We start from the raw sequence: 26,137 nt of genomic DNA, 5'->3' as shown, positions 1-26,137 counted from the left end.
AAAAAAAAATGGAAGGGAAAAACTCCTCTCTTCCCTCCCTGTGTGTTTAACAAGAACGTTTCCTTGGAATTAGAGGTGGTGTGACCATAGCGTACATTACATAATTCCTCTTTTGCAGAAGTTATCTAACCTCTTCTTGATGTAACGTGCGGAATTCCCAGTTGATAACAAAGAAATGTTTTCACTTGTACATGAATATGTTGCACACATCTTTATTTAAACATTTAGCGAATGTTTTTATAATCATCCTTTAATTTGCTGCACTTGGAGTTACTTTTGTGTAGGTAAGGAGCAATGTCTCAGTTTTAAGGATGGGATTTCATAGCTTTTCCAGTACCAATACATTGCATAAAAGGAGACCAGGGCTCCAATTCTGCATTGGTACCAAAGGAGACAGACTTTATGGAGTCCCACATTACTAGCTAAAACAGTTTTACGTTCTGAGTGGCAAGACAATGATTCAGTTGGTCACAGGTAAATCTAATAAGATAGAACTTTTTTTTTCTGCGTGTACTTTCCATATTTTTAGTGGTAATGCTATTTTGCAGTTCTGCGGTAGTTTTCTGCTTGGGTTTTGAAACCAGCTAGTAAAGGTATAAGAGCAACTGCGCTGTTTGTTACCACAAGGACAAGTAAGTATTGCTGCAGGCTTGCAGAGGGGCAGTGGAACTGCAGGAATAGGTTGTTTGAGGATGATGTAGTCTGGACCCAGCTCCTGGGAAATATTTTACTGTGTAATAGTGCTTCTTTAAAGAAACAAAATAAGGAAGCTTCCTTTTTATGCACTTGTTTATTTCTGCCGTCAACTTTATTTTTCTGTTACACTTTTTTTTTTTTTAGTAATTCTCAAACTTCCATCTGATTCTCAAATTCTGAACTGTCATTTGTCAGACAATGCTAATCATTTTTAGGCCTCATATCTTTTAGCTGTCAAAAATGTTGGAGGATTTTGGGTATTTTAAGTACACGATGGGATTTACAACTCATTCACTAAGATTTTAAAATGGAAAATAAAGCATTATGTACAAAGCGATTTTTCACAATTTTGTCTTTTATTTATTTGTATTTTTTCATTAATAAATATATTTCTCAGAGTTGTATTGCTGTCTTCTATATTTGTGTGGGATATCTTGTTGAAGAATGGTGTACATGATGGAAATTGTAAAAGCAATTCTTTACAGTTGAGCTAATTTTTGCTGAGTGAAACTGGGAGGGAAACTTAATCAACATTTCACACTCAGCTTTTCCAAGTTTCTTTTAAGAAGAATAGAACATTGGTCTTTGAACTTTACAGCTTGAAAGGGTTTTCCATCCACCTGTTTATTTATTTATCTATTTTTAGGTAAGTCATAATCATGCTAATGTTTGATGCTTATGGCAAGCATTTGTGGGCTTATTTTGTATCTTTCAAAATCATTAGGGATTTTGCCATTAGTTTAAACAGCAGCAGGATCTTATATTGCATTTGATTTTTTTTTTTTTTTTCCATTTTTACTTGGGTTGCTGTGACAGGTTACTTCTAACATACTAGAGAGAAAATACTTGAAGTTATTGTAGTATATACATATATAAATATGTACATTGGATAATTTTATAAAAGACTTACTGGAAGGTGAAACACCATAAATAATCTACCAGATATTTTTCTTAATGTGTCTCAAAACAATTGAAGGCTGTTCTGTGTGATTTGTGTGACTAAAGGAACGGGGGCTGTTTAGTCTGGGGAAGAGGAGGCTGAGGAGAGACCTCATTGCTCTCTTCAATTTCCTGAAAGGTGATTTGCAGTGAGAGCGGGGCTGGTCTCTTCTCACTGGTGACAGGACATGGGGAAATGGCCTCAAGTTGCGCCAGGGGAGGTTTAGGTTGGATATCAGGAAAAACTTCTTAACAGAAAGGGTTGTTAAGCACTGGAACAGGCTCCCCAGGGAGGTGGTTGAGTCACCATCCCTGAATGTGTTTAAGAACTGTTTGGATGTGGTGCTCGGGGACATGATTTAGTGGTGGGTTGTTAGGGTAGTATGGTTAGGTTGCGGTTGGACTTGATGATCTGGAAGGTCTTTTCCAACCTGAGCAATTCTATGATTCTATGATTTGTAATTATTTTATTTCCTTCTGCCGTTTTTTAATAAGGTGACTTTATGCTACCTGGAGAGTACTAAATGTGTACGTGCAGGTAGGCTGTATAAGCAACCTGTCTGAATTTTTCCCCTTAGATCCTCACTTAGGAAAGCTTATGCCGAAGCCTAGCTTTGTGCAAGATCAGTCTTTTTTCAGTGGAAGGATATGAAGTAGTGGAGTTAAATGCACAATCAAGTTTTAGCTCTCTTACTAAATGCAGTTCAGAATTTCTCCACGAAGTGTCATTGGCTTGTAGAAAAAAATCGACAGGAGAAAAAAACCACACCCAACAAATTCTTTGAAAATGTAACTGTATGAGAATTGGTAAGAGTGATGCTGCAACATAGGTGAGATTCTATTACAAATAAGGGAATATAATTTCTACCAATTTTTTGTTATCATCCGTGTTCTTTTTCTATTTGTTGTGTTTAACCAGGGGCAGTCCCCAGGTAGTCACTTGATACAAATGTATTAATGATCTAAGAAGTTAAGGTTTTGAAGAGAATTGTTTTCACAGTGCATTAGTCTACATTTAGCTGTAAAGAACAAGCAAACAGCAACTTCGGTTGCAATTGTGAACTTAATCCCAACCTTTATTTGTTCTGAACTTAATTAAATTAGCATAGTTGAACTGTTCTGGAATGAAAAACCATCTTTGGGTATTGGCAGAAGTGTCGGATGTGGACACTTACGTATGCTGGCACCATAGAATGGGTGCTGAAGTTAATAATTTTAAAAAAAAGTATCTTTTTGTCAGTGTAAATTATGTCCATGCATAGGACCACTTTAGTCACTGAATACGGTTATCCTTACAGTAATTCCTAAGTGTAGAGTGGGCTGGAGAGTTGGAGCATGGTGGGAGTTGCCAGCTCCTGGGTGTCCATGTATTAAGAGAATATCCAGCACACAGAGCTTCTGTAGGAAATTCTTCATGGAATTCACACTTCTCATTGACCAAGTAAATTAGTTCAAGGTTTGATCTGGATGGGAAGACTCAAAAATCCTTACTTTTGTTGTAACAACAGGTCTCTAATGGTTTTCTTCTTCTGTGAAACAGTTACGTAGTGTTTTTTTTTTCTTTTTAAAATTAAAAGAAAAGCACGGGACAATGGAATGCTTTGGTATGATTCACATACGCATATATAAAATATGCTTTTTTTTCTTCCAAGCTTCACTTTTGTGTCAACCTTTTTCTCAAAAAAGAGATTTGTGGGAGGAGCAAAGAGGGGTTGGGAAGGAAGAATAAAATTGCCAGAAAGGTGAGAAAGCATGCTAGATAATCCATGTTTTAAGTTATAAAATTGATCGTTACATTGGTACCTCAGCCTGTAAGTCTTTATTTTGAAAGTTTAACCATAATTCAAACTACTCTTTTCATTCTGGAATGGTAAAACTAAAGAAACTGCAGAGTAGGAAGTTCACTTGGAAGTCACCTTCACTTGGAAGTTAACATAGTGCTGTTAAGTATCTGACAATATATGTTTTCAAAGATACTTTTTTTTTTTTTTTTTGGTGACTGTGGAAAACATCAGTTTGCTTCAGCCCTGTTTAAGCTTATCTCTGTTATGCACGCAGTTTTCACTTTCTAACAGTCAATGTGCAGAATTTACGTGTGTATTACTTTTTCTTTACTATGGAAGTTTTGCTTTCTTCTGCATGTATTGTTGTGTTGGCTTAGGTCAGCTTTTGTCGCCTTTTAGTTGATACCAGTCTGAAAAGTTGATGAGTGAAAAAGGTAGGCAGGTACAAGAATATCTTCAAGTTAGTGCACGTGGTTCTTGCTCTGCACTGTGACTTCTGGGGAAAGAAGTCTGGAAAGAGTGTTCAACTGTTGTTTGTAAGGGAAAACTATCCACTTAGGGGTTTTGAGCCCATAGCAGTGCTGATGTTCATATAATTGATTTCTAAAAGAAAAGGTGTTGGTGTTTGGTCATGAAGACGTTGGAGGAGAAAGGACTGTTGTTGATTTCTATGAAGGCTTTCTGTGAAATGTTTGGCAATGCGCTCAGAACAAGGTCCTCAACGAAAGATAGATGCTTAAGAGACGTCCAGTCAAAGTTTAAATCTTTGGAAAGTGTTCTCAAACTTATTCTTAAAGCTCTTGAAGGCCTACGTTTTCATCAAGAGGGCTACCATGGCACCTAAGTGTCTGTATATGTGTTCAGATCTGTCTGAGTTTAAAAACTCATAGTCTTGCTTACATCAAAGCCAACAGGATTCATTCCTTTGTGTGGCCTCTGAAGAGCTTTAGCAGCATGCACTCCCAGAGCACAGCAGCTGAACTGAGCTCTGCAGCTCTCTGTAGCTGGAAGGAATTGCAGTCCTGTGTAGGTTAGAAATCGAGGTTTGGGAGAGGCAGGTTTGTTTCCTCTTTCCCTCCTACTGAGTGTCTTCAGGTGATTTTGTCACGTTATAATTTTGTGTGTTACATCATCAGTAACAGCATTGGAACTGGTAGTTGGACCTCTTGGTTTGCAATGCAATTGCCTTTGTTTGCTGTAAGCGGCCGTAGGGGTCAAGGCATGATGTAAGTATACTGCAAGCGTATTGTATTTTAGTTTGGTTACTTTGATTGTCATCGTCTGCTACCAAGACTGTTGCTCATGTTTATTTGTTGTTTCTGTGTTTCTGAAGAATCAACAGTTTAATTTCTTTAGATACTCCTAGATTGACTTGTGATGCCAAAGCTCATACGCACCAGAATAAAACTGGTTTGACTTCCTCATCACCTCTCTGGCCTTTAAGCAGGAGATGAAGTGGACTGCAGAGTTGCAAAATGAGAAATTTGTGTAAGAATGATGTCTGTTTTATAACATGATAACTTGGATATTTCCACTGGTAGCTCTTCATGGAGAAGCCTGCTATGTTCTTACATAAGGACAGATATTTAATTAGAAATACGATCTGACATTTATGGAGAGGAAAGAGGATACTATGATTTGTATACGCTACAGCCTTGCTGTACGAACCTAAATAATTTACTACTGGAGCACTGATTCATATTTAGAAAGAGGTTTATGCAGTTCTTTTCATTCAGTTACCTTGGAAAGAGTCTTCACATCATAGTAATCATGTCACTTTTTCCGCTGGCCCATTCATATAGGTATTTGGGTTAGTAGGTCACTGAAACAGATTGAGAGGTGATCGCTGTGGGATCCTTTTTCATATGCCACGACAACTAGTTGTAGCTGTAATCTGAAAGTTGTTGTATCTGCTCATAGAGGCTAGGCATGTGCTTTCATTGGAAGAAAAGAGGACATTTATTTGGCAAATAGAAAGTAAAATGTGTGACTAGTGTATCTTGGCGCACAAGTATCATTTACAGTAAATAAATTTACTGAGTTGATACTTTTGAGTGGAAGGAGGTGTAGAAAAGGAGAGGATTAAGATCATAGAATCATAGGATGGCTTGGGTTGAAAAGGACCTCAAAGATCATTGAGTTCCAACCCCCCTGCTGAGTGCAGGGCCGCCAACCACTAGCCCTGGCTGCCCAGAGCCGTGTCCAGCCTGGCCTTGAATACCTTCAGGGACGGGGCATCCACAACCTCCTTGGGCAACCTGTTCCAGTGCGTCACACCCTCTGTGTGAGAAACTTCCTCCTAATATCTAACCTAAATCTCCCCTGTCTCCATTTAAAACCATTCCCCCAAAAGATGTGAGTTGCTACAATTCCTAAGGGGTCCTGAGAATTTCCCATTTTAGAAGTGTCACAGTGAAGAAGGTATGAGATGTTCCCCTATCTATTTGGGCAGTTGTCATGGTTCGCTTACCACTGCATGACTTGCTTTCATGTTTTTCCTACTGCGAACAGGAGTTAATAGCTTATTAAAGAAACTACATAGCATTTTTTTTTTAATAGAATTTCATATTGTTGTAGTGAGTAGCTATGTTTGTGCATTACGCAGTCAGTAACAGCATTGGCACTGGTAGTTGGACCTCTTGGTTTGCAACGCAATTGCTTTTGTTTGCTGTAAGTGGCCTTAGGGATTAAGAGACAGGATGAAAGCATACTGCATGCTTAGTGTATTTTGGTGGGGCAGCCATTAGATGAGTCCTTCCTTTTAACTACTGTAAGAACTAGAAAAAGCCTGGGTAAACACCTTGCATTTGGCTTGTCCCTTGTCATTTTGTTGAAAAGAAATTACATGCTTAGTGGTTTGATTGATACCTGCTAATTAATCCAATTTTTTAGAATTTACTAGATAATATGCAATTGTTAAAAACAAGTTGAAGAGGAAACCCGAGTTGTAATGTACAGATTAGATGTTACTTGGTCTATCACAGCAGTCCTGTGGTGATCCTCTGTGTTTAACTGGCTGAGCAGGTCTTTGTTCTGTGGGAGTAGTTATGCTTTCAAAAGATACTTCAGTAAAGCTGAAGTTTTTAAGACTTTTTGAAACCAGAGAAGAATAGGTTAGTCTTTCAGAGTTATTTTATGTAGGTTTCATATTCTACCTATTGCAGGAAACAATTTGTAAAGACAGGAGTTCTGGATCTGAGTCATCTCTATTATTTTTTTTTAAAGGTCAGGTTATTTTCGTGAGCAAATACCAAAGGTGCTGTATCAGCTTAGATTGGAGACTCAGCCTGCTGAATGTCTCATCTGCAAGCAGTGGCTGGTGGCTAATCCTTAGGAAAGAGCAGTAAGAAATAGTATTTGAATGGATTTTCTCCATCCTAGTTCCTGGAAGTCAGCATTTTGGGAGTGTAATGATAAAGTTTTTTAGGAGAATTTTGGAAATCGTGTCAGTTTGATATAGTTTTGAGTTCTTCAACTGACTGAGTTCTTTGGAGATTTGAGTAGTTTTGTTATACGTTCACTTTATGGAAGTTGTGTTCACTTTTACTCAGTATGTCATATATATGTTCGTGTATATACTCATTCTATTCTGCAGATTTTACTGGAGTTTCTACTATTTCTTGTGATACAGAAGTCAAAGTTGCCCAAACTGTAGAAATCTTAACCCTCTCTGGTTTCCCTCCAATGAAATTCACAAGTCTGATGTGCACACTGTAGGAAAGAGGGGGAGACTGGACATTTAAGGCTGATTTAAAGAACAGTTTGTTCTAAAAAATTCATTTTCTGAAGTTCCTGTAAAATTTTGGAGACTGTCTGATCCTGGTGGTTTGTTCTGGATGTGTCTACTGATGCTTCAGAATAAGAGTTCTCTGTAAAGAGAAGCTTTCTTACAGGATGGGGTCTAAGTTCCTCTTCAGTGAAAATGAGCACACACGATTCATTTAGCTTTTCCATTATGTCCTTGCCTTCCATTAATACTTCTTTGGTGTCTTCTTTGGTCCCACTGACCTGTTGGCAATCTTCCTTGTCCTGATGCTTTTAAAAGCTTATGTAATATTTATGTCTTTAGTCAAATGTTTTTTTACAATCATTGTTGACCTACTTTATGGTATGGCATGATTTGCATGTTCTTCTGCTTTCCTGTTTAGGATACTATTTTCAAGTTTTGACAGATATGTCCATTCCTTGTTGTCCTGTTATGTACTAAAAAAATATGACTACGGAATGTAAAGAGATATATAGTTATATATATATAAAATATATAAAATACATATATAAAATAGGAGTTAGTGCTCTTCGTTTGTGTGTTTATCTAGAAAATAGTCTTCATTCTTCGATTTCTTTTAAGGTTCTATTGCTTTAGAAACAATGAGGAAAAAGATGTTTCTAACTACCCAGTAACCCAGAGTGTTTGTCTGACCCTTGTTTTCCATGTGTATTTTTTTCTGATATGATAATGTACGTAGGTCATTCCAAAAGTAATGCCTCCTATTTATTTCCATGGAAACCACAAAAGAGCACAGTAAAACTATTTAATAGAGCAATTTCTCATCTACAAAATGCTATTTTTCAAGATAGTTGCCACAATTAGCTGTACATTTTCGGTCTCTATAGATGCTCATCAAGCATCAGTGAATGTTAGTGGGTGCTACTTTTTCTGTATGGAGGAATTCAGTGCCACACCTTTGCTTCATACACACTTCCATGTCAGACGTTGTTCTGTCAGACTGCTCCTCTTCTGCCATCTGTCACATGGCAACAAAATATAATGGAATATTGGTGGGAAGGTTCAACCTCTACTGCCATACCACCAAAGTCTAATTCTGACACTGTGTGCCAACCTAATAAAACAAGAGGCATTACTTTCGGAGCAGCACTTGTACACGGTGAGAGCAACTGTGATTCAGGAAATTTTGGTGTTTTTACTTTCTCTGAGAGGCTTTTGCAGATTAAGCAAGCACGGAAAAATTGTGATAATCTGAGCTAAGTCAGTTGTAGTTGGATAGCAGTTGTAGTGGGGAAAAAAAAGGACGTCTTCAGCCTTCAGAAAAGGCAGGTGGGTTTAGTAGTCCAGAGTACTAATTAATGGCTACTTTTTTTTTTTTTTGGTTTGGCATCTTTTTTAGTTTAGTTTGAGCACTGCTTTTTGTATGTAGTGCAGGGAACATGTGGCTAAAATGCCAAAGTGTTAAAATAGGGCTTGTGAAACCGGGGTTCATGTCTTGGCTTAGCTGATGGACTTCCTAGGGTTGTGCCTCTGTGGCTTTCTAGAAGCAGAATTTGCTACAGATTATGCTGGAAAGCATTTGAATGTGGTTAATGTGGTGCCAAGCTAGCTAGTTCTGCTCAGAAATGGTTGGAGCTTCATACTACCAGCTCAGACTTTGTACCCTGCTTGCTTTGTTCAGGAGGTCTGCAGTCATCTCAGCGTGGGCAAAGTTCACTCTTGTTTGCCTGGTAACTAACGGGTAGAAAGACTTGTGTGACCTTCAGAAATACCACTTTTGTTACCCTCCGTTCCTTCTGTAGAAGGGGAATAATGTTTTCTCACTTTGCGTAATGTGGTGCTCAAGTAGTATGAACAGTTGGGGCAGGAGTTGAAAGCATCGGGCAAAACTCGAGCGTGGCACATGTGCCCAGACGTTTTCCAGATTTCTGATGCTGGTAAGTGTATTTGCTTGTTTTGTTAAATGAACAGCTGGTGAATCTGCTTCATTTTTACCAGGTGGTCTTCCGAGTTATGTAAAAACAGAGAAGCATTCTTATCTCTTCATTTAGATGCTTGCAGTAGGTGACCTTTCAGTTTGTGTCTCAGTCGATATGCCTGGATGTTTTTTAAAATGTTTCTCTAAACTAGAAAGAAGTAAAAGTTAATTTAATAACCACAGATGACTCATAGTAAGAACAGTCTCATTGCATCAGCATGATTGGGTTGTTGCAGGGTTGAAGTGATACGGGGTACCACTCAGGGGCCTATGTCTTGTTGTTCTCTGTGTAACTAGTGATAGGACTAGAGGGAATGGCATCCAGTTGCACTGGAGGAAGTTCAGGTTGGATATTAGGAAAAATTTATTCTGTGAAAGGGTGGTCAGGCACTGGAACGGGCTGCCCAGGAAGGTGGTTGAGTCACTGTCCCTGGAGGTGTACAGGAAATGTTCGGATATTGTACTAAGGGACATGGTTTAGTGGGGAAATATTGATAGTAGTTGAACAGTTGGAGTGGATGATCATGGAGGTCTTTTCCAACCTTGGTGGTTCTGTGATTCTGTGTTGCAGTCTGCACAATCTTGGAGGCTGGTGGGGCTCTTTGGTAAGAGATGCCCAGGTACCAACAAATCCCAGTTGTTAGGATCTGAATGTGGAATGTAGGAATGCTTAGAAAGGGAATTACGGATTCTTCCAGTAGAAGTAGTTGCTACGTGGTGGGACAGGAGACCAAGGGGAATAATTCTTCCCCTCTCCTCAGTACTGGGGAGAGCGCTGATACTGAGGCACTGCTCACAGTTTGGCACATTCCCTGCCATGACCAAACAGAGAGCCACCTAGGTGGAGAGGAGGCTGGAGCTTGTTTTGTGAAGGGTGAGAAGGAGCTGGTTGTGCCCAGCCTGGAAGAAATAGCTAAGGGGGTTCTAGCTGCTCTTCCATCTCTACAGTGGGCAGTAGGCAGTATAGAATCCTATGTCTATTGGTGTAACAGAGTGAAAGGACGAGAGGTAATGGCTACAGGTTGCATCAAGGGAAATTATAGCTAAATATAGGGAAAAAATCCTTCCATTGATGGTGACCAGGCACTGGAGCAAGCTGTCCAGGGAGGCTGTAGGCTGTCTTTGGAGATGTACAAAACCCGACAGGAAGCTGAAGTGCGTTCGTGAACTGACCTGCCTGGTTGTGACTGAAGGAGTCAGTAAAACAGCAAGCTGAATTTTGGTTTTATTGGAGGGCAAAGTACACGAGGAGACAGACAAGAAGGATATTGCTGTTATTTCTGATGCTATTAAGAACAGCTCTGAGGTTTTCTTAGCTGCTGCCCTTGAGAATTCTGCCTTTCTTTCTAGCAGATCTATTGCCTGCACCTGAAAAGAGTTTTTCATGCTCCTAGTCTCTTATCTTTTAAAGAGTAAGTTACTGAAGGGACAGCGAATTGATTTTAATGATATTTGTTCTTTGCCAGTGGTTTTGATTTCTCTTTAGAAACTCATATATCTTTATAAAGCAGAGAGAGCTCCAGCTGTATCGCTAAATCCAGTAATAAAAAATTATTGGATGCTTTTAAAAGTAATCATTTCCTAGGGTGCTGTCTGTGCAGCTGCAGTGGATGGAGATGAATTAGGCTGCCTTCGTGATGTTTTGTAGCGGATCTCAAAGGATGAAATCCTCCCAGGTGACATCACCTGTTGAACCTTTTGGTGCCTTAATGGAGTGATTTCCCTGGGTATTGCAGTTTTGGGTACATGTTAAGAAGATGGACTGAGCTACAGCTGCAATGAAATGCTGATGGCTGAAAGCTCTTTTCCCCTTTTTCATCCAGCACAGGAGAGTCTGCATCAGTTGTTTCAGTATCTGAGGAACAGGCATTGGACTGAATGACAGTAGTTTAGTTTTACTCTGAGACAGATGGATGTGATGTTAGTGAGAGGAAAAAATCTGTAGTTGACAACTGGTTTGAGTCTGCCCTGCAGATCTGTTGTCTGAGTTTGCTGTTCAGGGTGCTTGGAGCTAGGGCTCCAATGTCATTCTTTTTTGCTGTATGGACCTGTATTTGTGTATGCCCTAGGTTACTGCAGGGAGCTCAGATGAGGATGCTGACTGCAGAGTGCATGTGGAGGTTAGTCAGGCGCACTGTGAGCTTTTTTTTTTCCCAGCTGACTTTTACAGGATAGAGCAATGCGTGATGTAGTTCTCTGCCATCTGTCCGACTGATTTTAATAGGCTTGAACCCCTTGTGTGAAGTGTTTGAGCATATAGCCTAGATTGGGTTAGTGCAGAAGCAGTCCCTGCATGGAGAAAACATAGTGACTGTTGGTAGTCAAAGGAAATAGAGTTGTTCAACAGATTGCTGAGAGAGGCAGACATCAAAGTCATTCCAGTTAGTGGCTGCTAGGCTGAACCTGGTTTTCTGGACACTTCTGACTGTTGTGTTGTGTCTTGATGAGGAGGAGGAGAGGCCACAGGTGAGCAGGGATAGCAAGTCCTGCCTGGCTGCCAAATACCATTTGCTCCCAGCTTCTGTGCAACAACTGCCACCAGCTATCTATCAGGGCAGCAGTAGCCTAACTGTGTATTTAAGCCAGCAACAGCTGTTTGCTGCTCTCCCAGCTTCTGCAGAAGTAACAGCCCGGCTCTCTGTGTTGGGAGCAACAGTTGTCTCTTCCAGCTTTGCTGTGTAACAACTGCCTGGATCTCTGTAGCAGGTGCAGGAGGAGCATTTTCAGCAGCAGCTGCTGCCAGATGGGGAAGTCAGCTGTTTTCCTGTGATGTGGAGGTAGGCTAAAGCCTTGGCTGGTGAGATGGGGGGGGTCACAGAGGTTCTCAAAATCCAGATGCAGCTGTTAGGGCTGCCAAGGTCAGACCACCCTGCAAGGAATTAGAAGAGTGAGTCTACCGCCGTGCATTATAGCTTTCTGTAAGCACCTCCTGGGTTTGTCTTGGATGCCTGGAACTGTCTGCCCTTCAGTTGAATTATTTCCTTAATGATTACTTCAGTTTTTCTGGTTTAACAGTGATTGAAATTACTTTCCCAATTAAAAAAAGATAGGCCTCCTAATGGATAACTGTGAAACTTTGCAAGGGTAAGCTCTCCATCAGTAACTAAGGTGATGGTTAAGCTGTAAAGTTATGTGAAAAACATTTGGAGGAGAGCTGTGGAACTTTACTGAATGAAAATCTAAATCTGGCTGATAGAAACACCTGGTCTGGAAAAGCAAGGTGCTGAGAGAGTTACTTTAACATTCAGTAGTTTTATCTTCAGAATCTGTTCTTGTGCGTTCAGTAGAAAAACAATAGTTGATTTATTTTCACATTCATTTTCCTCTTGTGTGGTCTGGAAAACCCAGAAGACATTGCTCAGTCTCTGCAAAAATGCTATAGCTGCTATGAAGGGCAAAAATACGATTTTAGATTTAGAGGAAATCCAGAGAAGAGAAGGCACTCGCACTCATCCTAACGTTTTCTTCCCCTTTGTCCTTCAGTTAAATTCCTGGGTCTCTTTTTGATGTATAAAGGTTTGCAAACCAGTAAACCTGGAAGGTCTTACCTTTACTGTGGTCATTTGTTTAAGTTTTAGATTTTCCTTGGAGGACATGCTTGTTGTTGCTTAGATTTAGTACTTTGCTGGTAGGCGTTTTCTTCTGAGATATTTAATGCCTTCTATTAAACAGGACTCTTATGAAAATAAATCTGAATAAAAATCAGTTAATCTCTGAATTAAAGCAAAAAATTCCGTCATGCCTCTACTTGCTTAATAACAAAGGTATGCTTTTGCTTTTCAGAGTTTGTATGCTTTCCAGTGTCTTGAATTTTTTTCTTATTTCTGTTAGAATTCAATTTTTTTTTCCCTCATTCTATCTTTATTTTTATTTTTGCTTGGGTAGAATGACAGGCATAAGAATGAGTAAAACCCATGCTTTATGTATTGTAAAGAAGTAAGCCCTGTGACTCTTAGCCTGGCTTCCTAAAGAAGTAATGCACACGAGATTATGGTGCCCGGATGTCCTTGCAAATAACTTCTGAACCCATGTACTCGTACCAATTAAATTCTTCCAGTTTTTATGAAAATACAACCAGGTAACATGGAAATAAGTCCATAAAAACAAGACATCATAAATATTCTAGTCATTGGAAAAGCTTAAATCAGCACTTGTAATTAGGAATGAGACACAAACCCATAAGGAACCAGACTTTATTAGTTTTGTGGCTCACAGAACCTGCTGCTTCCCTGTGTGTATTTTCCAGAGGAAAACAAAAGCCGGTACCAGCCAGACTGTGCTGGGACTCATCTCCCCCTCCAGAAGCCCTTGATGTCACGGCTGTCAGTGAGGCCTTATCTTGGATGCTTCTTCCTTAGGGAAAATAATTGAGGTTCAAACCAGATGATTTTCTTGAATTTATAATGCAGTAAACAAACTCTTTTTAAAACATTTTCTTACTCATGTTTAGGCCAGTGATGGAGCATGAGTTGAGACAGAAATTTGTGTTTGACAGCTTGTAGTGTCTGAATCAATTCTCCTCCTCCATGCTGAAATGTTTTTCTGAAATCATAGTCTGCTGCAACTGTGACATTAAAGCGTGCTAAGGAAGATTTTAAAACATCGTCTTTGTGGTTTACATTAATGAGTAGCCTTCATTCATCCGTTGTAATTCCAAAATGTTTTTCCTTTTTATTGGCAACTAACAAAAATAGTCAATCTGGAAAGTGAAATCTCAACATTGTTTTTTAAAATGTCCAGACTTTAAGTGTATTTCACTTTGTTGTCAGTGGAACCTCAGACTGTCACTTTGGTGAAAGTTTATCAGAGTCAGAGTATATTGCAGCAGAGCTGTCAGCATCAGTTTCAGTACGGCCTGATGGCTTTAAGTACTTGTTTCTGTTCTCCCTCCTCTGCTGTTTCTCTTTTAATGCTTAAAGGAAAGCAGTAAGTCTTTGGAATTGAAGGAACTGCTCTATTTGCTCCTGCTATCTGACTCTGTTCTATTGCTGTTAAAATAATGTATTTTTAAAATATAGTTTATGTAAATGTATTGAAAGAAGTCTGTATAAAAGTTTTAACTGTATGGTGGAACAGAAGGAACATGATCATGGCTGAGATCTTGTTTAAAAAAAAAAAAAAAGAGCAGGGTGCTCTCCTGTGTTTGGAGCTGAGCTCAATTTACAGTACTATTTTGATGAATTTTACCACTACTTTAGAGTTGCTGTTGTATTAGATTTCTTGAACTACATAAAGCCAGAGTATAGTGCTGGAACAACATTCAGGCATTTTATCTGAAAGGAAATGTTTCACTGTATAGACTTCATTTTAAATAGTTTCACAATGTTCCTCATCTGTACCAGATTGAGCAAAAAGTCTCACTTGTCACCTTTTTCTCCACTTAGCAGAGCTGTGTAACAGCCACAGTGTGTAGGGGTAAAAGGTGTTGGTGGAGGCAGTAGAGCTGCTTTTGGTTTGAGACAAAGTACTTCAACCACCCTAGGCTTACCATTTAAAAAAATTTTGTGGTCCCTTTTAAGGGAGCGTGAGTGTTTCAGAATTTTGAACGTAAAATTCTCAAAACGCCTTTTTGAGACGACACTGTTGTCCTAATTTTGCCAATAACTACTTTGTCTTGCTTCCTTATGTGGCTTGTTCAAGGTTACACGAGTCCTTTGGTGGAAGAGGGAATTCTACTCAAATCTGTGGTGGTTAAAGGTCTCCTAGCAGAAATCAAAAACCTATACGTTTCCTGTCATGCTACTGAAATTAATTGTAAGCTTACTTCGATCAATGCTTTTAATTCAGTTTACTGCTTCTTTTTCTTTCTAGGCATGTACTGGTATAGAAAATATCGATGAAGCTATAACTTTGCTTGAACAAAATAACTGGGATTTAGTGGTAAGTATTCTAAGAGAATGACTTGTCAGATGAACACTGGTGTGCCATTTTGCTGAGACAGGAATTGTCTTCATTTCAGGGTTGTATATATCTTTTATGGCTGAGGGAAGCAAGTTACGTGCAGGCTTTTTTTCTAATTCTTGCTTATATCATGACATGTTGCAAAATAAAGACTTGGTATACTTTGGCCAATACTAACTTTAAACCATGAGACTGTAACAGGCCACAAACCATATGCAAAAGTGTAAATTTAAAATTTTAGTCATTAGTGTCTTTAAACAAGAAAACACAACTGTGTGTTAGCAGAATGGTGTGATTTAAAACATCCTTAGTCATAGTAGTTTGTTGTGACACAGTGTGGGCTGGGCTGTTTTGCAAGTTGAAGTGTTTGTTATGTGAAGGCAAGGAATAGTGTTATGCATTCTTTCCGGATTGTAAGGTTCTTAATGTGTTGCATTAAATCAATTGGATATGATTTTGGGGGCCTTGTAAAGTTGTATGTGTTACGATAAATGATTGCAGGTAATGCTGAATGAAAGAACTGTGATGAGAAATGTTAAGAACGATTAAGAGGATTTGCTTTATTATTTACTTTGAGACTCCAGAATGAGCGAAAGGGAGTGGAGTATTTACAGCTATGATAATACCTTTACATACTTCATCTTATTGGAGATGATTAAATGATCTAGAAGTAGAAGGTAGTGGGAAAAGAAGTAATATCCCAAAAATGCACACTGAAAAAAGACGTGGAAAGTAAGAAAGGAAAAAAGGCTGGGGATGTAAGAGGTACTTCAGGAAAGTGTCTACAAAAAGGCAATGGTAAGTGGTGGAAGAAATGGATTAAGGTGGGTAGAAGTGACAAAAACGCCCTAAGCTCCAGTCATTAATAGAACACTGGCTCTCTCTTATTAAGAACAGACTTCTTGTAGAAAAGGGAGTGGATGCGAAATTGTGCAGAAGAGTAAAGAAAGAGGAGAGAAGACAAAAGAAATTTGGAGGCAGAATGTAAGAAGAGAAGGAGTTTCTACCTTGAGAGAATCAAACATCTTGTTAGGCAAGGGATTTTAGCATGTCAAAAATCAGAACAGCACATGCAAAAAGTTCACGATGTATGAGAAACCTAGGGACTTATTTTGAAAGAGTAGAATGAAATTGTAAAATAATAATTCTTTACGTGCTTACTGCGTAGATCTTTTGTGTGTGCTTGTGTTGCGCCTCCCTGCCTTGTGATTCAGTGGTCAAGTACAGAACCAGTACCAAGAAACTGGGGAGGAGGGAAGACTTTGTTTTTGATTAAACCAAAATGTCCTGAAACTTTTTAGCTGAGATGGAAAATATGAAAAAGTATATGCAACAAGCCTCACACTACAAATGTATTTTTACGTAGTTTTGAGAATTTCTTTGTTTGCCCTGATGCAATATTCATACTGCTTATTTTCTTCATACTTTTTTTTTTTCTGGTCCTGTTATTAGATTTTAGTACAAGAGTTAAAAAGTCACCCATCTCTCTCCTGTAACTTGGGTGAGTGTTGATGTGTTTTTGCATTTTTTTTTTTTTTTTTTTACATTAGGCTTTACCTTTTTAAACTAAACAAACCAACAATCCAGGCCCGAGTGAGCTTTAAGGAACTTCTTTCTTGGTTTAGTTTTCTGGCAGCCTTTTATTTTTTTAAATTAAGAATGCATCTGAGTTATTTTTTTCTTTTCATTTTTGAATGGAAACATCAGCTGTTTTTGAACTTGTAAAGATCCTACTTCTGTCCTATTCACACCTCCTCAGTCTTCATTTATCTTCCTTAATGTGGGATGTCTAGAGACATTATTATGTTCTACTTGGAACTAAACACATTGGATTTAAATCTGAGTTGTGTATGTTTTATGGTGTTGAAATCACATTTGTAGCTGTTTGAAGTGATACAGGGAGCTGCTACTCATAAACATTGTATTGCTAGGTTTCAAGTGCTCAAAATCAAATTGATAATGAGATTACTGCAGAGGAATTTGCCTGTAATAACAACATATGAATTGCTTGATGGGATCATGAAGTCTAATCTTGCCAATAACTGGTTTCCTTGTGCTGCATATGACTTGACCTTTATGGTGGTCTGCTGCAAATAGCATTTTACTTTTTTTTTTTTATGTATTGGAACACTGTAACCTATTTACTGGGCTTATTTAAGGCCAAGTGATGAAATGTTAGAGGTGTTCTGTGAAATATAGAAAAATGACGTAGATAACGCGGTGATTTCTTTAGGTCTTTATCTCTGTGAAACTCTTCTTCAGTAAATGGATCCAGCATCTCTTAAGCCTGCTGGGAGAGCTGGTTTGTCACTTTCCAAGTGTTGTTTCCCTGAGATCAATCAATCAATTTACACTAAATTTTAACACCTGAGGAAGCAAAAGTTAGGAATTTCTATGTGCTGTAAACTTTGATGGCTTAATAGTTTGCTCATTCAAACGATGACCTTCTGTTTTGACATTTGAAGGTAAGAATGAAAATATGAATGTTTTTTAAACTTTGTATAAAGGGAAAAAAAGTATGAAAAATCCCAAGTATGTGGTTTTTTTTGAATTGTTTCTGATGGTACATAAGGGAAATGACCTATTAATACAAAAATTCCTAATCTGCTTCTTGGCCCTATGTGATACAGACCTTGGTGTATATGAAGTTACTACAAATGTGGTAACTCTCTGCTGTCCTAATATCAGATGCCTGAATCTGTACGTTAAATCTAGTCAGAACAGAATTCTTGTATGATAAACTTCAAAACAGATTTTTTTGTAAAAAGAACAGGATTCACTCTTTGATTTTTCTACTTTTCTCCATATGAGTGTTTCTGTTGTTACTCCTTCAGTTGCTTTTATTTCAGTTTTTCCAATAGATATGGTGATGTGGGTACTGCTTAGCATAACACTTTAAGAGGAAAATAAATTTAATCAAAATAAAGGTGGGGTTATCCCACATTCAATTCACTGTAAACATTGTGTGTATAATAATATATTAAAAAAAACCTTACAGAAATCTGTTTTCTTTTCATAATAAACTCTTAAAATGGCCTTTGTGCCTTCCTGCTGTGCTTAGCTGTGTTATTCTGTGTTCAAAGCACAGTATAATTTCAGTGAAACCAGCAGTTTAGTGCACCTGGAAATGTGATGACTTGCAGTTTCTTTCTAATTTAGCTTCCAAGAATCAGCTGACAAAAAACCGTTTTTATATCTTGGAACGAGAAAATTGTACATTTTGAACATCTGTTTTTTAAAAGCTTCAACTGTAGCATTTTCTGTTTTTTGTTTTAATGTATAAATTATACAGAAGATTGTTTGGTTTGGTTTAGTTTTTTAATAGAAGTATCCATTTTGTTTACACTTTATTCTTATATTTTCTTCTGTGCGATGTCTTTTGGAAAGAAAGAAGTTAAAAAAAAAAAAAAAGACAAGAAAAGCTTGAACTGAGAAAAGTGAGAGAGGGCTTTAGAATATTTCTTCTCCGTTTCTGTTGGAAATGCCATTTTGGATGGAATTCCTGGTCAGAAGATGGTCTGCTCCTTCTTGACAGTTAGCAACTGTCCATTATTTATGTCTTTTGCTGCTTTCTAACCATTAACTTAGTTCTTTTGTTATAATGCATAGTAAATCTCAGTACAAGCTGGTAAGAACTAAAAACACTGGAGATGAGTTTTGTCCTTTTTATTCTTCCAACTGATTTGCCCTGCACAAACATTGATGTATCTTTTTGTATGTTTTTTTAAAAAAAATTGATTTAAATTAGTCTACACCCAGAAACTAGGTGATTAATTTGTTTGGCACAGGGCCATTTCTTTCCCTTAAATGTGGGGCAGTGTTGTCATATGCCTGTCAGCTCTTGTTTCATTCTAAGCTGTCTGTATTTCAGTGGCCACAGAACCAGAACTACACGTGACTGTGACCATGTTCATCACATTTACCCCTTCTCTTTTTTTATTGTTGACCTACTGTTTTCTTTACTTTTGGCTTGCATACTGAATGCGGTACAGATTTGACAGCACTTACTGTTGGAATGGTGAAGTCCAACATCTGAAGGACTTTCACTGTTAGGAACATGCAAATATCTATGCTTTTATAGCATAGCAGGGTGTTTGGAACTAGGTGATCTTAAAAGTCTCTTCCAACTCAAACCATTCTATGATTCTGTGATTTTTCTCTGTGTTCAAATGAACAATCATGTGGGCACTGGAGGTTTATTTCCCTTTTTTTTTTTTCAATTTCAAATTTTGTTTTTAGACAGATGTCTTCTGCATCTTGGTGTCCTGTCAGATGTGTTCAGCTCAGTTAGTTAATTCTTGCTTTTACCATGCTGAGTAGCCTGGACAGCACTCAGAATGGTGCTGCCAGAAGAGCTGAGGAAAAAGGAAGCTTGGAGGTGACAAGTACTGTTGGTAGACAGGCTCCCCCTGGTGCAAGCGAACTGTGGTACCTGTTCTTCAGGAAATACAGGAGTTGCAGGTTTCTTGTGCAGCATTAACCTCTTGTAGTAGGAGACAATTAAATTGTATGCAAGCTGCTGTTTTACAAAGACCTGCAGAAGTCCCTTTTGGAAGCCTTTAATTTATTTAATATTACATCAGATCCCTGCTTGCAAAAATACTATAATCTCCTTGTTCTCTATGTTTCCAGCTGTTTTGCAGCTCCCAGGTGACATTTCTGTATCCTTGAGTAAGCCCAGATGAATGCTGTGTATTTCATGGAAGTTTTGTGCAGCTAAGCAGTGGCAAAGATGACCAGCTATTCTTAAAGCATGATTAATAAATCCATTGTTATTATTTACTTTTGAATGCCTTAATCTCAGGTAAAGCAGATATTTCTTCCCTTTTTGTATATTTTCTATGCTGAAGACTCTGTGGAATGCACATATCTGTAGGTAGTTGTAAGTGTGGTATGGCTTTCCATATAGTGGCGTGCACATCCATCTATTAAGGGAAAAAATACACACAAAAAACTCCAACAACTAATACTTATGGAGGAAATTAAGATTCTTAGTTGGTGGAATGCAGAATAAGAGTGCTTCTTTGTCACCTCAGTAATTTGCTTCAAGGAGGTAAGGTCATCTCTGACAGCAACATGGTAGCCTGGTGTCTTTGGTCCCACCAAATCCCAACTGCTTCTACCAGTGGCTTTTAGCAGTGGCATCAGTTGATGCCTCAGATGGTGTAGGGAAGTGTTGGATGCATTGCCACCAGGACACTTATTTTACGTGACCTTCCTGTAAGGGCAGGCTGCAGTTGATCTTGTGCCTCTCAATTGGCCTTGATCCTGCAAGTGGTCTGTTAGACAGCAGAAGGTGATTGGCTAAGCAACTTACTTTAAACTAACATGGAGCCTAAACCAATGAAAATGTCAAAGATGCATTCTTACATACGTGAGCAAGGAAACAAGCATAGGAGAATATAACTAGAAAGCAGTTAGCTTGCATGTTCTAAACTTTTGATTGCTTTGAATAAAACCATTGGGTTGGTCCTTGGATTTTATTTCATTTTCCTTCAAAAACATATGTAGTCTTTGGTTTGTTTCCTTGTTTAAAGGACCCTTTGCTCTTTAAGAAGAGGCTGGCAAACACTGCTTGGATCATGTTAACGTGATTTTTTTTTTTTTTTTTTTTAATTAGGAACCCTGTTCGGATTGTAATCAAAGCTGTAGATGATACTGTGTAAATACTCAATAATCTCATTTCACAGTGTTCCCTCTGTAAAGAAGAGGCTGGGAAGGGAGTAGTTCCTTTCAGTTTTCAAATCTTTCTTTTCAGAAATGTTTTCTTCATTTCAAGTCTTCTATACCAAAACTTTATTAGATTCTCATAGATCTTGCCTGTGAGTAATCAGGTATTAAAAAAAACCCTCCCCAAATTCTCCTCACCCCAGTGTCACGTACTAGACGTAGAGGGACATTTGGTTTCTTGAGCTTGTCTTTCTCTTTTTTGGTCCTAAGGCAGGTCAGGGTTAGAAATACAAACTATTTCCAACCTCTGAGCAAATTTCCGTGTCTGCTGAAGAGGGTGAAGCGTCATGTGTGAGAGCTTGGGAGTTCTGTGAAAACAGTTTGAATTTCTGTAAATGCTCTGTTGAAATGTCTGTGACATACATGGAAAAGGTCTCAGAAGCCTCGGCACATGAGAAGACCTGAGCTTTCATTCCAGAAATCTGGTGTTCCTTCAGTGAGGTTTGTTCTTGTCTCCTGTTTGTAAGACGTTGCAACAATTTTAACATTGTACAATTATTTGTTTTGTAGGTGGGGAACTGTTTTTAAGAATCACTTTGATCTACCATGATTGAGGCAAGGGGTGTAAAGTTTACAACTGTATGGAAACCATGAGCTGGGGTTAAATATATGAATCATTTTGTCCTCCAATTCAAAGGCAGTTTTTTTGAAGGATGAAAATGGATAGCTCTCATGGAAGTAGTTCTTGGTTTTTAACTTTATGCAAGGCACTTAAGCGTCATGAGTTTAAACGTGTTTTCTTTAGTGCTGTCTCATGTATGGTTTGCAGTTTTGTTCATTCAGCAGAAGGGCCTAATTTTCACATTGCCTTTTGAAGGAGGGTGTGTAGTAGGGTGTAGGGTAAGACTGGTGTAGCGTCGATGTCAAAACTTGAACAGAATGTCTTCTAAATCAATACCCTTTACTCTCTGTTAAAATGTAATGTTTTCTCACTAAGTATGAAGAGATTTATATCTTCCATCCCTTCAGTATTTTAGCAAATGTAATGGTTAACTGGCAAATTGTCAGTTTCCTAGACACTAAAGGGATTGTGCTAATCTAAAATAGTTTGATTTGTTTCATTACTATTGATTTAATATTTCTGATAGAAAATGCCTACTTTATTCACTGGAGCATAACAAAGGAATTGTTATTGCTGTATTTTAACTGTTTTGGCTGCATTGAAGAAATTTGAATTAAACTTAAATTTTAATATTTGGCCAGAAATGTAGCTGAGCAGATTTTTTTAGGTGAAACGTTCATGTCTATGTTGTAAAGTCATGTAGGCAATGTGTCTTCTTTCTAAATGTATAGAATTTAGTTACTGAATAAATGAGCTCCTTGAGGATTTCTTGCACAGTGAAAGCATGGGGACTAGAAAACTTTCATTTAATTTCATGAAGAAAAGACTCTATTTCTTGTAATAGAGAATTTTTTGTGCTGTGAGAACACCAAAAAAATCAGGACCTGAGATCGCAGTAGTGCCTGAATATTACTTCAGCTGCATGCATACATTACCCACCTGCCTTACATTTCACAAATACTTATTTTCAAGGGATTCTGCCTCTGTGTCGGCAGCTTCTTTGCAGATTGCTTAGCGTTAATTTGTCCTTAAACATTGCAATTTAAGAGTAAATTTCTGGAGTATATTAATAGTTAAGTGTCTGGTAATTGGTATTTTAAGATATCTGAAAGTAGTTTGCCATGTATTACTCTGTAACTAGTTGAACTGAAAATTGCATACATCTTTTGAATGTGTGTTTGTCAAGCAATTAGTCTGTCGTGGAATCACGCTGGGAATGTATGAGTGGGAGTAAAATGAAGTAATTTATTTAATTTGAGAACCAGTGTCTGCAGATTCTGTGACTATTTTGCAAGTGAACCTTAATGTGAAAGACTGGACCATGTAAGCCAGGAGTCATCTAGACCCACCAGGCTCCCAGAGTGGGGTATTTTGAAAAACTATTTAAGTATTTTACTGTTGAGTATCTTGACTTTTCTGTCCTAGTTTCATTTAAATGAACTATCTGATCCTGAAAGACCTGGTTGGTGCAGTGCCAGAAACACAGCCTAGTCTGAAACACTGTAGACAAGTTGTACACTGCGTACTTGAGCTCTGCATTTTCTGGCTTCTAAAATGAGTTAAATCTTGCATAAATATTCTTTATTATTGATTAGTGATTAAGCATTCTGTTGACTACAGTTAGGGTAATTTGGAATCTGTCAGGATGTTTCATATTGATATGCCTTTTTCAGTAAAAGCAACCTTACTCTATATACAATACTTCCCAGACTTTTAAAAATCATGCTGCGTCATGAGATTTCATCCACATTCTATCTTCGTAGTACTCACTAGAAACTAGCATGTCACAACAACGAGCAATTTCAAAGCTGAACAAAAAGTGTATTATCTTGGGGTAGCCATCCCCAACCTTTCCCTCTGAGTTCAAATTTACGTAAAATAATTTGGAGAGGGATAGAAGTGTGGGGGTTCAGAACACAGATTTTTTCAGACTCAGCCTTTGTTTCATCTGTCTCTCCTGTTGTCTAGTTCAGTGTTTTAAAGAGTAACAAAATATGCTTTGATATCAAGCATAAGCTTTTGTTTCTGTGAAGTTAGAGCCTGAGCCAAAGTACGTGTATATGTGTTGGAAACCAGCAGATATATCATAGTCCACTCTTTTCCCTGTACATATATATGATTTTTAAATGTATACTTTTGGGGTACGTTCTTCCCTTTTTTTTTTCTGTTTAAAACTGTTTTGATACTGATCAGTAAGCTTCTTTATTAATGTACTCATGTTTTTAATTTTCATTACACTATAAAAATGCATCAACTTCTGAATCTGTTATTGAGATTGAGCTTTATTTGTGGAATTGTGCAGTGACAATATACAATTAAAGGACCGTGTAAAGTGTGGTTTTTTTTGCCCAGGATCATGGAAGTATATCTAACTGTTGAAAGGCTTCCTAGTGCAATTCGGCATGTTGTATGAGCTACAGGAAAAAGTTTATTGAAGCCACCAAAGAAGTGGGGAAAAGTGGGAAACCACATCTAGAGTGCTAATTGCAAACTATTTCGATGCTTGCTCTCTTGCTGATGATGTGAATCATCTGTATGAATATATTCATGTGGCATTTTTTGATGAAATGTTAATTTTTTGCTTTATTAGTAATTCTATTGTTTCACAGCTTTTCATGAAGTATATTTGTTATAAAGAAAGCAAGCTGAAATAAAGCAGAATGCATAGAAAGACATTTCATTGTAGTTCAATTACAGCTTTTGGTTAAATTTTAACCACGATGGGGACAAATGTTGGCATTTTGTAAGGACTGTGGGTGTAACTTAATGTCTAGCGCTTGGAAATGCTTTGGGACTCACAAAGTTGGGGAAATGCCAGCAAGTATAATGCAAGCTACAGGAAAAAGCTCACTCTTTTCTATGCCTTGTGCAGCCTACCAGTGGTAACAAAGGTAGAGGTTGATCCTGTTAATATATTGCTGGGGCATAGTTAGTAATCGTTAAGAAAATTTAAATATTATCACGTTCATTTAAAAATCCAAACCGAATAATAGTTTTTGTAACTTAAGCCCGAAACAGTCATTACTTGTTAAAATAGTAGTTTCCAAGTATCTGTGTAGGAAGGTGATAGCGAATCTCATCTGTAAAAGTCTCTGGTCTAAAATAATTTACGTCTGTGCAGAACACTTTACAGAATTTCGCATTTAGGATGACAGATTGCCGGCACGTATGTAACAGGCAAGGTTAGACAGTTGTGTAAAGTTGCACAGAGGCCACGTTTCCTTGCTTGGGAATCTCGTGATGTGCTCCCAGTGTCTTAGGGCAGAAAGAAGTGATTGTATTACAGCTGATCTCAGTAAGCCTTCGTTTTGTTAATCCAAATGGCATGCGTTAGTTAACTAATACTTGCTGTGTGTTTTTGTCAGTGTTGGTGAGTAAAACTTTGGTTCCCAACTATTCCACTTTCTATAGTTATACTCAGATCACAGGAAAAGTTTCTACATGCTATTAATTTTTATAGAGTTGACTCAACTTGTAGTATTAGGTCGTCAGAACAAATATTTTGACAGAACTGCATCTGGCATTACCTGTTAAAAACATGGCAATAACAAGATCAGTTCTGTTGAAAATGGAAGATTTTTGTCAATTAAAGGTCAGTAGAAGAGCATCATAAAAATGGTTATTGTTAGTACTGAAGTTTGCGGATAGCAGTATCCTCTATTTCATTTTAGTAAATACTTCTGTGGTCAAAATGAACAAATAAATCCTGACGCTATTCCATTTTTGCTTTACTGTTGTATGTAAAAGCGTATTCCTTTCTTGCAGAGATTTATAGTTTAAATGCAGTTTAAAATTCACTTCAATTTTTTGGTCCCTTCATGCGTATTTTGTCTGACCAGTGCTTTCATTTACCATTTTCCCTTCTGGATACTGGTTTTTAAATTTTTTAAAAATATACATATATATATATGTAATTTTTTTTATTTATTTTCATTGGGGATTTTGGTTTATTTACTTATTTTAAACTTAACAATTGTCCAAAGTGTTTGGAGTGTTGTCCATTTATTTTGTTTGAATGCAAAGTAAAGTAATGGATTTAAGTCTCTAGGATTAAGCAACTTATTGTATGAAAGCAACAATACAATTTATTACATGAAAGCAACAAAATTAGAATATGAATATTGCATTTCAAGGGAAATATGACCTTTAGCCCAAATGAAGAGTAGAATTAATTGTAGTGGCATTATGATCGTGAACAGAATCGTATAAATAAATTTTTCTGTGCAGTGGGAATATCATAAAATACAAAATATAAGAAATATTTTTTCCAGTGTACTTTAGATTGCTTAGTGAGGGCCTTTTAGTATATTTGATTTAACTTTTAACTTTAAAAAAAAAAAAAAAGAAAAAAGAAAAAAGGCACATTTAGTTTTTCTAAATTCAACAAACTTGAGTGATCCTCAAGCAGGATGAACTGATCAAAGGGAGGAAGACTCATTGGCATTTTCAAAACACAATAGTTACCAATTTTTTTTCTTGATACAGAACCCTAAATGCTTGTCGTCCCTCCCTTTACAGTGAGGTTTTGTACGTATGGCTTGGTGTTCTATTCACTTCTGTTATCAGGCAGAAAAATAAATATATACAGGATTAAACGACAAAAGGGTCAGTCAGGTATTTAGATATATATATATGTAGTGTGAAACAACAAAGAATCATTTATTGTTATATTTCTAAATGTACTCTGGTACTCTGTAAATGTGAAATCTGCTAGTACCGTAACCCCTGAGATGATGAACTGTCTGTAGGAAGCAGTGTGGGATAAGCTTTCTGAATTTGTGGCTTGAGAGAAGTTGTTTTGATATCAATGAAATGTTAAA

General features: G+C 37.6%; 1 protein-coding gene across 1 annotated transcript in view; it reads left to right on the top strand.

Annotated features, from left to right (window-relative positions):
• FAF1 (Fas associated factor 1) overlaps positions 1 to 26,137 on the top strand; it is a 153,041-nt gene that overhangs the window by 1,402 nt on the left and 125,502 nt on the right. Inside the window, exon 2 of the mRNA XM_021404167.1 lies at positions 14,936 to 15,004. Coding sequence (XP_021259842.1) covers positions 14,936 to 15,004 — 69 coding nt within the window. The remainder of the gene's footprint in view (positions 1 to 14,935; positions 15,005 to 26,137) is intronic.

Source organism: Numida meleagris, chromosome 7, assembly GCF_002078875.1.
Source record: "Numida meleagris isolate 19003 breed g44 Domestic line chromosome 7, NumMel1.0, whole genome shotgun sequence".
Lineage (NCBI taxonomy): Eukaryota > Metazoa > Chordata > Aves > Galliformes > Numididae > Numida > Numida meleagris.
The sequence above is the reverse complement of the archived record's forward strand: the minus strand, read 5'-3'. Positions and strand labels throughout refer to the sequence as shown.